The 18,324-nt window shown below is 36.5% G+C and overlaps 1 protein-coding gene across 1 annotated transcript in view; it reads right to left on the reverse strand.

Moving 5' to 3' along the window:
- COL5A2 (collagen type V alpha 2 chain) overlaps positions 1-18,324 on the reverse strand; it is a 143,303-nt gene that overhangs the window by 53,747 nt on the left and 71,232 nt on the right. Inside the window, exons 4-11 of the mRNA XM_036857841.1 lie at positions 14,299-14,331; positions 13,179-13,211; positions 11,186-11,239; positions 5,398-5,508; positions 3,973-4,050; positions 1,915-1,959; positions 867-920; positions 396-449 (exon numbers count right to left, since the gene is read on the reverse strand). Coding sequence (XP_036713736.1) covers positions 396-449; positions 867-920; positions 1,915-1,959; positions 3,973-4,050; positions 5,398-5,508; positions 11,186-11,239; positions 13,179-13,211; positions 14,299-14,331 — 462 coding nt within the window. The remainder of the gene's footprint in view (positions 1-395; positions 450-866; positions 921-1,914; positions 1,960-3,972; positions 4,051-5,397; positions 5,509-11,185; positions 11,240-13,178; positions 13,212-14,298; positions 14,332-18,324) is intronic.

Raw genomic sequence — 18,324 nt, forward strand, 5'->3', positions numbered from 1 at the left:
TTACTAACACTTTTTAAAAAATCCATTTAATGAGGGCCTCACAATGATGTTTTGGGATCAAAGCAATGTATTTTTCCTTAAGATCACTTCAAAAGCTCTACTACCAAAGGTTGTTGCTATTGTAACAATTCTAGTATCTCATGGAGAAATCATAATGGAAAACCTGAAGAATGCAGGCAAGGATACAGTACCTAATAATACAATACCATCAAAATTAAGAGCACTTTTAAATTTATTAAAATTCCATTCTGACTTCTCCAGTTTTTAGTGACTTTAATGACAGTTAGAAATGGAGGAAATGAAATGGGAACCAATGAATAACTTTCATGTTAACACTGTAGCTCCTTCTTAGCCTCTTTCGAAATTTCAAAGCAAAATGAAGAAAGGTAGCTTACATCTTCACCAGGTTTTCCAGGAGGGCCCTCTGGTCCACGTGTGCCAAGTGGACCCTAATAACAAAATGAAACAACACAAAAGGAAAAAAAAGAATATTTATCTATATTTACCCATACCCATCAATGATATAATCCAAAATACGGCTGCAATAAATGAAAAATATCATAGAAAATAACTTTATTAATATTCTGAATTTTATGTTGTATCTGTCAGATTATGTGCTCAACAGGAAAAAAGTTCACAAATGCAAGTATCTTAGCACTTTCTGCTGACCACATTCAAAGCCTCTGAATTTAAATACTCTGCCAAAAGAAACGTAGAGCTTAAGCACAGGCCATAACAGAGGGCTCCTGAACTGGACTGGAATTTCTTGTCACATTAGGAAAGAGTTAGTAATATAAATAACTCATGACATCATTGTAATGGTGGACCCATATTTAACTGGGTCTACATGCTTACTTGACATTTACCATTGGTCCAGGGTCACCAGGCTCACCAGGAGGTCCTGTAGGGCCAGTACCACCCTAAAATTGAAAATAAATTATATATCTATATATAATTTATGTATAATATGTAAGTTATATAAACAAACCAAAGAAAAACATAATACTAAATCCTACACTCTCTGTAGTATAATGCAATTGCTCAAAATGCTGGCTCTACCACTCCACCTGTGTGACTTTGAGTGAGTTACTTAATCTCTCTATGCCTCATTTCTTAATCTGTGAAATGAGAATAATATGGTGCCTACTTCATTAGGCTGCTAGAGCTCTTCAGATAACTAATGCAGGTTAAGAACCTAGAATAGTGCTGGCACAGAGTGAGTGTTCAATAATGGTAGTTATCTCCCTCTTCTTCTTCTTCTTCATCAACTACAGTTGCCATTCACAATGGCAATAATATAAAATAGCTTGAAGTAAAAGTCCACAACATGATAATGAAAATACGGTATCTTTGATTGAGCTAAGAATTCTTTTCTTTCTCTCTCTTGAAAAAATCATTTTCTACTGCCAGTCAAATTGCTACAAACATTAAAATAGCTCTACATCACTATTTTATTGGTATTTGATAGGCTATAGAAAGAAAGTACAGTATTATATTCTTTTTAAAGATTCGATGGAGTGATCATCTTCACTGTTATTTTTAATAATACCACATGGTGATGTCCTATGATCTGATTTCAGAGCTCCAGAGTTGGCACATAACTAATTATGAGAATTTTCACCATGACATGAGATAATGATGTGTTATTTCAGAAGCACAGGCACATAAAAATTCTTTGTATTGGAGATCAGTAACATAATGAAACCAGATAATAAAACTTTAACATCATGAAGAATCTATGAAAAACATACTGCATATATTTCTGTGAGTGAAAATTAACTGAATACATCCCATTCAGTGAGCATTAAAATATGCAATTCAAAGGTCAACCAAAAGCAGTCATGTCACAGAGACCTTATTTATACATTTTTCTTTTTTTGCTACAGTATGTAATTTAATTATAAAAAGACTTACCTGCTGTCCTTGTAAACCTTGAGGTCCCCTTGGGCCAACAGGACCCTTAGAAACAAATGAGAAGAAAAGTTGCATAGTGTTCATGACAATTAGTTGAAACATTTCAAAAACGTTGAATCAGTGGGGCTTCCCTGGTGGCGCAGTGGTTGAGAATCTGCCTGCCAATGCAGGGGACACGGGTTCGAGCCCTGGTCTGGGAAGATCCCACATGCCGCAGAGCAACTGGGCCCGTGAGCCACAGCTACTGAGCCTGCGCATCTGGAGCCTGTGCTCCGCAACGAGAGGCCGTGATAGTGAGAGGCCCGGGCACCGCAATGAAGAGTGGCCCCCGCTCGCCGCAACTAGAGAAAGCCCTCGCACAGAAACAAAGACCCAACACAGCTAAAAATAAAGTAATTAATTTTAAAAAAAAAACAAAAAACTAGAAACAGGACGTCTATAAGGTGATCCTTTAAAAAAAAAAATGTTGAATCAGCTTTAGAATCTGGAAAAGTAAAGCTCTGACAGTGAAAAGGTGATGACGTTGTCCTTCTGTATTTACCTGGAATACAGCTAAATTCAAAAAGATTAAAGCTTGGGCAACATTTGGGATGATTTTACACACACCCTCAGTGTCACACAAAGGAATAAAGAATGTGCCTATACACACCCAATGTCTTTGGGACAAGAACACTTGAATTGCTTAAGGGGTGGTTCTATTAAAGCAGAACATCCAACAAAGAAAAACCTTGGCAAGCATAAAGTCGTTATCAAACTGTCTATTTAATTCTTCAGCTTCACAGCAGCTAACTCTTATAACTTAAAATGAGCAAGTTGAATTAAAGGCTTATGAAACTATCAATAATAATGACTAGATTATTTTAAATGTAAGTTTAAAACAATCTGGGGCACTAAGTTTTTTGGGTTATTTCTTTCTTTCACAACATACACTTAAAGTATCCACACAGGCTTTCCCCATTTAACCATGAAATGATTACACTGAGGCTTAACCAAAGGAAGAAAAGGAAAATGCAATTTTAAAAATTATTAATAAATGTCTATGTAATTTTTTAAAATGTCACACTTTAAAAGGTGAAAGCAATTAAATCAAAATCTAGTTTGTTCTTATGGCAAAAACTTAAATTTTTGTTTTGGATTGATCAGATATTTAGCTAGTAAGAAAATAAAAGCTTCATTTAAAAAAAATAAACACATATGTAATTTCAACTTCAAACGGTTAAAAACTCATATATTTTAGAAAAATATCCCAAGTTAATCACTGAATGAAACCATACTGCTACTGACTTAGAATGTATATAAACAAACAATGTTTAAATGACTTAAAATATATACAAACAATGTTTAAGTTACTTGCTGGCCTTAAGGATGGATAGAAGGGGTGTTTATGCAGTCTGACTTTACATTGTCTGAAATGTCATTAATCTGGGATGCCTTTGAATTATGTTATGAGTAAAAAAGCATGGAGAAGTTGCTTTGAAAAGTGTTAATTCATTCAATGATATTGCACTGCTCCAAATACCCAGGTTAAAATACTTACCCAGAGAAAATGGGAATCTTTCTAGCTGCTGAAGAAATTCAAAAGAGAATGGGGATGGCCCAGTGCATAAATTTTAGAGTTGTTGGCATAAGGCAACCAGAGAGTATTAAGATAAATAGGAAATAATAAAACTTAAAGTGGTAAAACTCCTCATTTCAAAATTTTGTCAAATAACTTTCTAACAATACCATAAAAGTTTTTTTTTTAATTTTTAAAAAGTACAGTTTTTGTTGAGGTGGTGGTGGTTATATGTTTTAAAATTCTTTATTTTCTTCAAATAGTAAGTGAAAAATACAGACAGCCCTTTATTAATGTAGACACATATTTTGCACAGTTATGAATGGAAAACCATTGGGCTTTTAACTGGCACACAGCAGGGTTTGATAAATAAATTGAATGAATGAATGGATGGATGAATATGTTTTAAGAAGACACACATCACTTCTTAACTAGCCAACTCAAACCTCTCTGCACAATGGTTTTTCCAAAGTACTTTGATTATCAGTAAAATCTGAACTTACCACAGAGCCAGGCATCAGTCCTACTTGACTCCCAAGTCCAGACTTTTCATCCAACCCAGCCATCTGAGCTGAAAACGGCTGTAAAAGCAATGTGTTGACATTATTTCCACAGTAAAAGACATATATCAACATACTTTTTAAACTGAGAAGTGTACATTCTCTGGGATTCTTAAAGAATGGCTCTTCTGAGAATCATTTTAAACTTTTGATTTAAAGCAAGGAATAAGGTTCAAGCTGTTTTTCATTGTATGTGTTTTCCATTGAACAATCTTCCTCGGGGTATTTTATTACTATGTTGCTTCAGAATAACTACTGCAATGGGCCAAATGTCTGATACTTGATAAAAGCATGGATCATTCTGATAAGTATTTAGCCAGTCTAATCGACTTCAGGTTCAAATCTCTTTATCTGATTTCCTCCCATGGTTAGAGCATGCCAAGCATCTGAACAAAACCTAAAAGTGCCTTTAAAACATTTGTCCTAAAGATTCCAGATTCCATTTCAGAATATTTTACTTATATGGTATTCTTTGTTTGTGGCCAACTTTAAACTGCACTTATATAAGTTGATTACAATTTTACAATCTTTTTAATGAGTCCTTGAATGTTCCAAAATTGGCAACAGTTTTACCTACTCTTTTTCATATCTAAAAATCTCTGGTAACCCAATTGACCAAAACTGCCCAAACTCATTCCAGGAGTTCTATTAATTTCCAGATTTTAGTGGGAAAAGAATGTGCGTATTGTTTTAAAAATAAACTGGCAATTCCTTCTACAATGTGTTGAAAATCAAATGTAAAAATTGTTGTAAAAGAAAAATCATATTTCAGAGTTCCATAAGTTCCGTTGTTGTGCTATGCAATCTACTCATAAATCCCGTCTCTGCCACTAAGAATTCAAAGAGGCAGGTATAGAAAGACACTTTGTTTTATTTTACTTCTGGCAGGAAACTGATATTCAGGAAATAACCAGGTAGCATTTTTAGTGTCAACTCAGTGGCTCTTTCATATACATCATCCTGGATGTGTCATCCTCCCTTGGTGTAGAGGACATGACACAGATTTTGTCAGCATTCTGAGCCTAGAGAACAAAGGACAAGGACATATTTCTCTTATCAATTCATAGTGGGAACAATATTAGTGGTCCTTCAGAATCATCAGAAAGTACAAAATTCCAATGACCAGAACTGACATTGAGAAATACAAATAATTTGAAGCAGCACTTTTAAAAAGTGCTACTTTGAATTTTCCAACAATTCCCTGTGGATTTCCTAGTTTTATTGTTATTCATAGCAGTATTGTGTTCACTTAAGCTTCTCTTGCAGTCAAGGGTCAACATCTGAACTAACACAATTTAAAATCATAACAATAAATCAAAAACTTAATATTTTATCTAAAGATGATATTGAACAATGCACACATCTCACCCTGCTCAGGCCATCGGGTCCTGGGTGAGATGGATGTCCAGGAGGTCCTGGGGCACCCGGTTGACCAGGAACACCTGGTTCTCCATCGATTCCCTGAGGACCACGAGGACCCTGGAAAAATAAGCCAGTAGAAATTAGAACCTATTGCCAAATATGTACTTAGTAGAAAGCAAAAAGCAGACTTCTTGATGGAGATAAAGTGTTCATTATTTTAAAAAAAATAGCAATCCAGCCACCTACAGTAATTTCATCAGCTATTCCAACATTGCGGATTTCAGCCCTGGTCAGCCTCTACCATCGGGACACGGTACCTTCTGGGTAAGAATTTTACTCTTGATGTGTTAAATCCCCAGTAATGAGCCTTCTTGAAATAATTATAAGAGTGTATTCAGTTCATCAGTATTCTAGTATAAGCTTCCTTATTTGGTTGAGTTTTGCTGTTCAGGGTATCTAATCAACGATTTCTAAATTCACTTGTCTGTCTTAGATTAAATTAACTGTGTATGTTCTTGCTTAACTTCCCCCCACTTAAAAAAAGAATGTGATGGATCCTTGATTGGGGTTTGTGGTTTTTCTCATCTTTCTAAGTTTTTAATGCTTCACATAGTTCCTGGCTCATAGTAGACACTCAGTATATGCTTATTACATTTTCACATTTCAATCCTCTTTACTCTAGTACTTGAAGTCTGGCACACTTTATTTTCCCAACTACTCCCAAAGGTAGTCCAGACCAATGAGAAGTAGAGGGAAAGGCACAGGGACTCAGCCAAGTCTACTTCTCAGGGCAGTGCGCAGTGAGTTGCAGCTGCTGAATTCCACCCTCCTCCTAGCCCACATTCTGAAGGCAGGTTGGGGGACAGCTACGTCCTCAGTTCTGGAAATGCCCCGTCCCCAGACCTCATCATGCCCACAAGCCTTGTTAACTATTTTATGGCTTTTTAACCCTAGAGATTCTTAACAGGACCAAAGAAAGGAAAGGAAGGATGAAAAAACTCAATACACTTTTACTAATTAGAAGCAGGGATCAAGAAAAAAACGGTAAGTGAGTTAGAGTTTAATAGTAAAAGAATCTTCTCATGCCTAAGCATGAGGATATCTTCCAGCCCACAGTAAGCAAATATGAGCTGGTACAGCAGAGGGAATAAACGCAGGACAAGCAGAGGGGGCAGAGGGGGCAGTTTGCATATGATGGTTTGGGGGAGGGTGGCATAACAGCTATACAGAAATTTAATTAATATATTTTAATATATTCAAACACTCATGTTTGACATGTTTACTTCCTGGAGTAGTGGAATAATTAAGCAAATTTATGTGTTCAAATAGAAGTAGATAGCTTAGCCTGAGAAAACTCACATTTTGAAAACTAATTTCTCAGAAAGTTATTCTCATCTTTTAAAAATCAAACCCCTTCTGACTCCTAAACCACTAACCATTCACTGCACTCTTTTTTCATTTTACATAATGGAGGCTAATTTTTCATTGCTATCTAGGACTTCTGGATCATATGAATGTGACACCATGAGCTGGAAGTGTATATTGTCAGTGGTGGCATAGAAAACATAGTGGTCTGACCTACTCAGACTACTACATGTGGAAAACTCTTAATGTATTTTTAAAATGTGAAATTGTTAATTGATAACCAGGTTTGGTTAATACAAAAAATGAGCTAAAACATTCTCTCTGCTCCGAAAGAGATTTCCAAAGCAAAACCAAAAACTACATTTAGTTCCAGTGCAAGTAGAGAGAGATTTGGGCAATATTAATCCTCAAAAACTTGTGTCCTTTCCCCAGCCCTCTGTGATCAAAAATCATGTTTCTGGGCTTCCCTGGTGGCGCAGTGGTTGAGAATCTGCCTGCTAATGCAGGGGACACGGGTTTGAGCCCTGGTCTGGGAAGATCCCACATGCCACAGAGCAGCTGGGCCCGTGAGCCACAACTACTGAGCCTGCGCGTCTGGAGCCTGTGCCCCGCAACGGGAGGGGCCGCGATAGTGAGAGGGCTGCGCACCGCGATGAAGAGTGGCCCCCACTTGCCGCAACTAGAGAAAGCCCTCGCACGAACCAAAGACCCAACACAGCCAAAAATAAAATAAATAAATAAATAAAGTAGCTATAAAAAAATTAAAAAAAAAAAATCATGTTTCAAAGTCTGCTCTGAAGACAGTTCACTTTTTCATTGACTTCATGATGCATTCTGTGCCTCCATGGTATCTCCTCTAAATAGCCTACATGATTTACTTTTATACAAATTGAGATTAAAATTAATAAAAACTTGTGAAAATTATCCAAAATTAAGTGAACATAATAAGCAAGATTATAAGTGAAAATAAGAAAAAATATTATAATACATGATATTTTGCTGGTAAATATTTAAAACAAAAATTATAACTTTAGAATACATTAAAATATATATTTTCAAATTTCCAAGTGTGCTGAATCACATAAGTTTTATATTAAGGTAAGTATTCTGTTTATAGTCATTCCTTCCCATCCCCCAGGATACTCCACTATCTCAGGCAGCAATCCACAATAAAAAGTACTTGTACATTGCCACTAGGTGGCAACATTTAAACATTCACAAATAGAAAGGAATAATAATGACCCCAAATTGTAAAGAACTTTATTCACTGATGATTAGTAATATCACACACACACACACACACACACACACACATACTATGAAATGTTAGAGTTGGTAATAACTGGTATAGTCCCCATTTTACAGATGAGGGAAGAGACCTATAGAGGTTGCGTCTCATGCAATTAGAACTCATCACACCATTGACTGTCCACCTCCTGACAGGTTGCTAGTTTGCCACTATGAATTTACCAGGACAATACACTTAAAACTAAGGATATGTGATGAGAGACAGTCATGATCATTGGCTAGTAATGAGGGCTTCAAGAGAGTATCTCTATATCAGTAGTTCTCAATCTTAAGCAGTTTGCTCCCCTCCCCCACTCCACACTGCCAGGGGACATTTGGCAACACCAAGAGACATTTTTATTTGTTCCAATTGTATGAGGGAGGGGGGCAGGTGTTTCTACTAGAATCTAGTGGGTAGAAATCAGGAATGCTGCCAAACATCCTACAATGCATAAGGAATGATCTGGCCCCAAACATCAGTGGTGTTAAGATTGAGAAACTGTGCTCTGCTTCACGAGCTTTTGTAGTGTTTGATGGTAATGAAGTAAGGGGAGGAAAATGGTATTTATGACTGCAGTACCAGCCTATATTGTGTCAGCCACAGCTTTTGTCCAGGTAAGCGTCTCCTGCAAGTCTTGGGACCTGAGGCAAAACATTCTACCTGTAGGTATCTTATGACATCATGCCAGTATCTTGAAAACAGCCCTGGTGGGAGTATTTACACCAGGGAAATCAGCAAAAGCTACAGGCATATTCTTTTTTTTTAAACACCTTTATTGGAGTATAATTGCTTTACAATGGTGTGCTAGTTTCTGCTGTATAACAAAGTGAATCAGTTATACATATACATATATCCCCATATCTCCTCCCTCTTGTGTCTCCCTCCCACCCTCCCTATCCCACCCCTCTAGGTGGTCACAGAGCACCAAGCTGATCTCCCTGTGCTATGTGGCTGCTTCCCACTAGCTATCTATTTTACATTTGGTAGTGTATATATGTCCATGCCACTCTCTCACTTTGTCCCAGCTTACCCTTCCCCCTCCCTGTGTCCTCAAGTCCATTCTCTACATCTGCATCTTTATTCCTGTCTTGCCCCTAGGTTCTTCAGAACCTTTTTCTTTTTAAAAAAAATAAGTCAGTCATTAAACATTTACCATCACACCACTGCTTGCTAGGATTAAGAGAGGAACAGATTTCCTACTTGGGTATCTGCCAGGACTGTCTTGCTTGATTCCAGGTAAATAACTACTCCTCACAGTTTTTCAAACACACACACAAAATTCACATTGATTGTCTCAGACTTAACCAAGATAGGAAATGGAGCCTATAACGCACTAAGTCGAGAAGAGAAGAGTAAAAGTGAGGAGTAGATTCACTGAATCCTGACAGAAATTCTGGAATTCCAACAACTATTTCCACAGCAACTTCTACGTAGACTTAGGACTCAGTTTTATCAATTATTCTGGGCACAAGTACATTGATACACAGTGTTTTCTGCATGACCACCCACCCTCCACCCAACTGAAGTCATCTTCCACCTGTCTCTGTCATCCTAGACCCTGGACAGACATCTGAAGACCTACCAACAGCATTTAAGCTACCAACGCTGGTGAGGTAGCTCAGCAGAACAGCAATGAAGAATGGGCCATAAGGGAATCGGGACACAGCTTTGCTGCCCACCTACATGGCTATGAACTCCTTCCTTGGGGCCACTGTCATTTACCTGCATACCTGCAAATACCTTCCATAACTCTAGCTGCGGTTTGGAAACAGTACTGGCATCACCCTATACTTGGTGAAATGTGTAGAAGCAAAAAACAGTATCAAAGATGAAACCAGTGGCAAGAGTTCCTAGGGACATGATCTAAAATCTGTTTTTTCCTTATTTGTATATTTAAGATTGTTTGTTCCTTCCTTGCTCATCTATTTTTCCCATTTAGATATGGATAAATACATCTTTGGAAGGTTAAAAATCCATAGAGAGGGGGGCTTCCCTGGTGGCGCAGTGGTTGAGAGTCTGCCTGCCAATGCAGATGACACGGATTCGAGCCCTGGTCTGGGAGGCTCCCACATGCCGCGGAGCAACTAAGCCCGTGAGCCACAACTACTGAGCCTGCGCGTCTGGAGCCTGTGCTCCGCAATAAAAGAGGCCGCGATAGTGCGAGGCCCGCACACCGCGATGAAGAGTGGCCCCCGCTCTCCGCAACTGGAGAAAGCCCTCGCACAGAAACGAAGACCCAACACAGCCAAAAATAAATAAATTAATTAATTAAAAAAAAATTCTATGAGAACAAAGCTAAAAAAATAATCCATAGAGAGTTAAATTTTAGTAGATATCATTAGAAAATTAAGCAGCAGAAATTTTTCTGATTGTAACACGGATAATGACAGCAATACACAAATTTGTCTAGGTATTTAGTACATAAAGGACATAAGTTTTTGAGGGTGAGATATAAAAAAAGCAAAAGAATTGCTATAGTAGGACTTGGTAATAAGAGAAAACATTTGGCACATATTACATAATAACCTCATGTCTTATCTCAAGAATATAGAGTTGATTATTTAAATTTAAAGATGTTCCCTTTGGTAATGAATTTGTTGATGTTTAAAATCACTCCTTTGATAGCTCCGCAGCAGCTGCTCAGTGAAAAAGGCAGTGTTACTTGGGAAATAAATTCATTATACAACCACTTGAAAGAAAATTTTGTCCTCTAATAATTTCTTGTTCCTTTATCCTATTTGGATATTCCTGCAGCAACCACAGATCACAGAACTTGGGTGTTTTATCTCAACAATGCATTCTTGGCATTGTTTACTCATGATTTACAACTTCTGAAAACAACATGAGGTACTCATTATGTTTCCTAAGATTCTACTTTATCTTAATTTGACCCCCTAAAGGACAAATAAATATCATCTGTGTTATCTAAGAAGATGTTAGGTAATTATTAGCATGTGATGCCTTCCTCTGAATCAGGATCGATACGCAATTACCTCATGGCCTGAATTCTATGTCACGTTTAATAGAAGTGAGAAAGGAACGGTGCCACTGGCTCTTTGCTGCATCCAGGGAGCTTGGTGTAGACGGGCTTATGCAGTACACAGCACAATTCGCAAAAAGGGAACTCCACTGCCAACTTACAGGTTTTCCTTTTGGGCCTCTCTCTCCTCTTGGTCCCTGTGATCCTGGAGGTCCCTAAAACAGAAAACAGTGGTTATGCCTGCAAAACACGTATACTTCAGACATTTTTGTTTTAAAGGTTTACCGATATAAGAAAATTGGAAAATAGAAATATCACACTTTTTAAAAATTTAATTCAGTTGAAGACTACAGAAAATAAACCCATGTGCATATAAAAGCTCTGTGTGCACAGAAAGGCTGGTTTTTTTAGCACTGAAGCTTAAAGACTTGAAAAGAAGTGTAAAAACGTGGTGCCCAATGAGCTGTATATATTAGTTTGAACAATAACTGTAAATTTGTAAGGGCTGTTTTTTTGCTGTCTTGTCTCAGACACAAAAACTGACGATTCAGATTTGAGAACTACAAAATCGTACAAACTCCAGATTTCCAATTTTCTGACGGATGTATGAGTTCATATTGGTACATGATATCCCAAACTGTTCATCACTATTCAAGTTGCTGATGAAAGCAGTGGAAAGAAAGGCCTCTTATTCTACTGTTAATTTGTGTGCCTTCAAGTATCTTTTTTTTTAACTTGATTTAGAATATTGCATCATCTCCATCGTATATTTAAAATCCACTGAGAATTTTCCAAATGGTAATTGCAGTTATTTCTCCATTAAAATAACAAATGATTGGGACTTTCCTGGTAGTCCAGTGGTTAAGAATCCGCCTTCCAGTGCAGGGGGTCGGAGAACTAAGATCACACGTGCAGCGGGGCAACTAAGCCCATGTGCTCTAGAGCCCGTGAGCCGCAACTAGAGAGCCCGCACGCCGCAACTAGAGAGAAGCCCACGCACCGCAATAAAGAACCTGTGCGCTGCAACGAAGGATCCCACATGCCACAGCTAAGACCCGATGCAGCCAAATAAATAAATATATTTTTTTAAATAACAAATTATTATATTTCAAAAGTGGCATTTTGTGCTGATAGCTTAACCTTTTTTTCCCAGAAAATGGCAGTTGCCAGGAGAATTTTATTTCTCTTCAAAAGAGTTTCAATTGGGCTTCCCTGGTGGTGCAGTGGTTGAGAGTCTGCCTGCCAATGCAGGGGACACGGGTTCGAGCCCTGGTCTGGGAAGATCCCACATGCTGCGGAGCAACTAGGCCCGTGAGCCACAATTACTGAGCCTGCGCGTCTGGAGCCTGTGCTCTGCAACAAGAGAGGCCGCGATAGTGAGAGGCCCGCGCACCGCGATGAAGAGTGGCCCCCACTTGCTGCAACTAGAGAGAAAGCCCTCGTACAGAAACGAAGACCCAACACAGCCATAAATAAATAAATAAATAAAATTAAATAAATATTAAAAAAAAAGTTTCAATCGAGTTATAAAAATTAGACTGTTCATTTACTCAAGTCAACATACAGTATTGTTTAAAAGCAAAAGCTTCAGAAGGACTATAGCAGGTCTGTTAAAGCGTATCAGTATTTCACTTATGTTAATTTAACGTGTTTTAAAATTTACAGGAATTGTGTGTGCGTGTGTGTGTGTGTGTGTGTGTGTGTGTGTGTGTGTCTTATCCATCTGGTTACCTGTGAATGCTACCACTAATCCAAACCTGAAATCAATAGTCCTTTACGCTAAACCAGAAATATGCTACCTGATGCATAATTTCTCAAACTCTAATGCAATATGTGATTTAATTTTATAGTAACAGATGAAATTAACAGTTTGTTTCATTAAACAGATAAAAGGAGTCTACCCTTAATCATTGTCAAACAACAGACTAATATGCCCTAATTTCAATGAGTACAGTTAACCTAATTAGGGTTCATCAATATCATTCACTGCTGCAAAGGAATTCTTAAACTTGAGGATGTTTCAAAACAAAATGTTTCAAGAAATCAAGCATCATTATTTTATAGTCTATTGTCTTTTCATAGATATAATATCCATAAAGATTCAGTATCTCAAAGAACTTAACAGTACCATGAATATTGGAGGAAACTACTTACTGAGGGTCCTGGACGTCCACGTATGCCTGTTACCTAAATGATAAACAAGATAATATGTAAAGAAAAAGTTTCTAAGGAGTTTTCAAAAACTTAATAGTCTAACAAATAAGAATAACAACAAAAGCCCAGTGAATTTTTTTAGAACAAATAGATGTTGACAGTTGATGCCCATTTCCTCCTTGCCTATAAAGCTAAGACATTATCTAATTTAAACTCTAATATAGGGAGGCAGTACTGGTATAGTGATTGAGAGCACCAATGCTGGAGCCAAGACGGCTGGGTTCAAATCCTAACTCCATCCCTTCCCTTACCAGTTGTATGACCTTGGACTAATTAATTACTGTCTCTGTACTTAAGGTTCCTCTTCTGTAAAATGGTGATAATGATTATGAAATTACCTCCGTCTCAGAGTTGTTGTGAAGACAAACAAATAAATATTTGGAAAGCGCTTAAAACAGTACCTTAGACATTGTGTTTTTAAATGAAAGAAAACAATATGAATGGTTTACTTTTTAGGGAATCTTTGTTAAAGACAAGCCAATTTAAAAGCAAAGCAAACATGCAAATATTGTCAAATAAATCAACATGTTATATTTTTGTGTTGACAAAATGATGATAACTCCTTTAAAATCTTTGAGAGTGGTGAAGAACTTTCATCCTCTTTAATGATATACTTTTTGATCATCTACAAGTCTAAATAACTCTTAAGAACTCTTATACACTCTGAATTTAAATCAGGATAATGGCATAACGTATTTCCAGAAGTGTGGCACATTAAATCATGCCTTTCCATTTGGATTATATGGCTATTTATACTATAAAAAATGTACATCTTAACTATCACTTTATATTCACATACATTATATTTAATTTTGTAAAACCCTGATTTACACCTTTAGTCATGCGACAATAAAAGTTAGGAAATTGTGAAAAATAAACATGAAATATTGTATTAAAGAATTGATCTATTTTGGTTTGCTTCTTTTATACTAAAAACTTGGTTATAAAATAAATTCCCTGTTTTTGAAAGTATGTATATAAGCAATAATATATCAATACAACAAGACTGTAACTAAGTTTATCAATGGTACATGAAAGCAGTATATACATATATACTTACAACAGGCACTAACCCTGGTTCTCCTTTTTGTCCCTATGAAACAAAATAAAAGTTCAATTAGCAAAATATAGTGGCTTGTTGAGCATTAACATGTCATATTAGAATATTCCATGTAAACACTGGAAATTTCTGTGTAAGAAAGGTAAAAAAATAAATTGAGAAAAAAAGTTAACAATCAATCTTTAAAATATTTAGTCAGACATTATTCATGAAAAAAACACTACTTATCTCAAAGACATGAAAAGAAAATTAATCCAAAGTGTGAAATGTGTAAAGTTGTTTCCCTTCAGTTTTCACAGTAATCAAGCCCAAAGAGAAAATCCAGAAATGTGGACATATTTGAATTTTCACACTCATATTACATGCCACCTAGCTTTTAGTAACCTATCAGATGCCATTCCTGAAACACCTGCCATCCCTTTTTTTTTAACTCATGGAAGAATATGAGAAATAACAAGAGATGTATGGCTGTCTTTTAAGAAAAAAAAAAAGGAAAGAAAAGAAAGAACATAATAATATTAGTCAGGTAATTCTCAATATCTGTGGAAAATCTAGAAAAAACATTAACTGAACAGGAAAGTAAAAAATAACACAAGAAACTATCATAACTTAAATAAAGTCGGGAAGTTTAATTTGCTCTTATAATAGATGTAGATAACACAACAGATACAGATGGAATTTCTTTTGATTCTTAGAACTTTAGATTATCAAAAACTGCATTCTTATAGCATGATGTCAAGTATATAGTTTAAATAATATTGGATGAATTGTATCTTTATATACCTCTACTGTATCACGTACTTGCTTGTATTATTTATTTCAGAATTTGTCTTCCAACAGATTTTGGTCTCCCCAAGGTCATGATTATGTCTACTTTATATTCTCAGCTGGACACACAGAAGTTCTCAATAAATTAATTAATATATTAATTTTCATTAATACACTATGAAAAATGTTTTTTCCTAGGCAATTACAGAGAATGAATGCATTGAGGATTACATCCAAACTATAGAAAATGCAACGATAATGAATTCTCTTTTATTAAATTTCTCCTTTTACATATACTGTTCTTATATCTGATTATATAAAGAACATGAGTTCATAGTAGGGAATTGTTAAATAGAGGAAACAGAGAGATAAACTAAATATCATACTCATGCCCAGGAGATAATCACTGTTAACATTCTGGTAATATTAGTTTTCCATCATGTACCTGAGCTTGGTTTACCTAATCAATGCCTCAGTATTTTACTCTTAGATTTTGTCTTCATTTAAAACATTATTTTACAATCTTGACAGTCTTAATGGTGGACTCAATGAAAGAACAGTACCCTGATCATACTTGCTGATTCTAATGCTGAGACAGCTAATACTCATGAAGTCAGGAATAAACTGAGAATTCAGAAGTATTGCAAATGCATTGCAGCTCTATTTACAATAGCCAGGACACGGAAGCAACCTAAGTGTCCATCAACAGATGAATGGATAAAGAAGATGTGGCACATATATACAATGGAATATTACTCAGCCATAAAAAGAAACGAAATTGAGTTATTTGTAATGAGGTGGATGGACCTAGAGTCTGTCATACAGAGTGAAGTCAGAAAGAGAAAAACAAGTACTGTATGCTAATACATATATATGGAATCTAAAAAAAAAAATGCTTATGAAGAACCTAGGGGCAGGACAGGAATAAAGATGCAGATGTAGAGAATAGACTTGAGGACATGGGGAGGGGGAAGGGTAAGCTGGGACGAAGTGAGAGAGTGGCACGGACATATATACACTACCAAATGTAAAATAGATAGCTAGTGGGAAGCAGCCGCATTGCACAGGGATATCAGCTCGGTGCTTTGTGACCACCTAGAGGGGTGGGATAGGGAGGGTGGGAGGGAGATGCAAGAGGGAGGAGATATGGGGATATATGTATATGTATAGCTGATTCATTTTGTTATAAAGCAGAAACTAACACACCATTGTAAAGCAATTATACTCCAATAAAGATGTTTTAAAAAAAAAAAAAAAAGAAGAAGTATTGGAAATGGCTCTACAGAGGCAGGAGGGTGCTTCAGGGTAGACTGAAGCACACCTACAAGAAGACTAGAGGAACAGGGGGTCAACAACTATGGGAGGCAAAGTAGAACAGGCTTATCTCCGCGCTAACTTCTAGACTAGGTCTTCCCATTTTTAACATGAAAGTAATACAAATTAACCTTTTAAGAGCTGAAAGAGCTTTCTTTGAAATACTAAGAGAATTTTAATTGTTCAGAGAGGGTATGCAAATCTGTGTCCAATAAATAAAGGACTTTATGAGAATGATACTGAAGAAAATGTTCCTTTTAGGAGCAAGTCTAGAAAAACAAGTAAGAAGGGAGGAGAAATGATTTCAGGCAAAATTAGAAAAATGAGCCTCCTATTGTTCCACAATACTTGATATGGGATTAAATGTTCTCTTATCAGGTTCTGATAACAAATTTATCTAATGATTCTATGATATTTCTTATTTTGGAAATAAGCCACATATGTAAATATTTGTTGCTTTTGTTAATATGGGCTTTGAATAAATCAATTTATGTGGAATGATAATTTTACTAAATTTGATTTCCATACCCCTGGGAAACATAAAATTCAAGTACTCAGATTCAGATGAGAATTACAGTTTATTTTACTTCTCATCTGTTATTCATCACTTAATGCTCTGTGGACATGCCTCACCACTTTTATGGCATGCCGTTACCATGGAAGCAGTCACGGCATTTTTCCCAGCATCATGTCATCTGTATTATTTGCCTCCTACAGGATTTCAACAAGGGCTCAGTAATTATTTGGGGGTTAACATGAATGAATGAATGAATGAATGATAAATAAAAATCAATTTTATATAAACCAAGCACAAAATGTATTTCTATAATATTACTCTGCTCTCATATTTCTGATGATGCTTGATAATAAATAACAGGGTCATGAAGATAGTAGCACATAACTAGACCATGCTAAATTAACAGCTGCTTTGAGTGTGTCCAGCTGTCCCATACCACCTTTGGGAAAAGGCAGTAAACTAAATGACATAGCCTGACAGCTGTCCCTCAGCAAATTGGGTGATTGCTAACCAAATCAAATTGATTACATCAGCGCAGTTCTCACCGTTAGTTCTTTTTTTATTTCACAGATTGTTTATCTATCTACCTACCTATTCACCTATCTATCTAGTTTGTTTGAGGCCTATACTCAAACCTTTATGTTTCATATTTTTATAGCTTTCAGATGTAAATTAAATGTGAGCTGGAATCTGTAGTCCTTCTCCTTTAACATATATTCAAATGTAAATAGCTTCACTGATATTTATGTCAAATAAGACAACAACAAATTTATGGTGTTGCCCTCTGAACCAAAAAATGTAAAGGTGACAAGGACCTCCCCTTGATAGATGGCATCACTTTCATTTACCATGAAGGTATTTCATTGCATTATCTGATTATCACTTTACCAAAGTTCCACTGCATGCAGAGGCAAAGAATTTAAATTTGCTGTCTAAAATCTGCCATGAAAATTGGGATGCCTGCTCATTTCCATTCTTGATTTCTGTGCCCAGCCCATCTGGATAAGACCAGAGCAAATTCCATAGTTTTCAACTTAACCAGGAAACGGAGAGCACTTCCAGGGGAATGGAACTCTCTTCACTGACTGGGATTACCCATGTCCAGATGACAAGTGGCTAAACCAGCCAGCTGTACCAGGGTCATGGCTATACCCCAATATTGTCCTCTTGAGTGTAAGGCTTGTCTCTCGGATTAGATTTTAGGTTCCTTGAATGTGAAGAAGGGGAGAGAAAGGGAGGTGATGTGTGTTTGGCAAAACGTTCAATTAATTCTTTTAAATGAATCTTTACTTCCCAATCAATGCACGAGAGACCACGATTCCACTGAAGTAGAACTAATACCCTCCCTTCTCTTCCTTCCTTCCTTCCTTCCTTCCCTCCTTATTTCCTTCTGTTAGACATCCATTAGACATTTAATATATTAATTA

Source organism: Balaenoptera musculus, chromosome 7, assembly GCF_009873245.2.
Source record: "Balaenoptera musculus isolate JJ_BM4_2016_0621 chromosome 7, mBalMus1.pri.v3, whole genome shotgun sequence".
Lineage (NCBI taxonomy): Eukaryota > Metazoa > Chordata > Mammalia > Artiodactyla > Balaenopteridae > Balaenoptera > Balaenoptera musculus.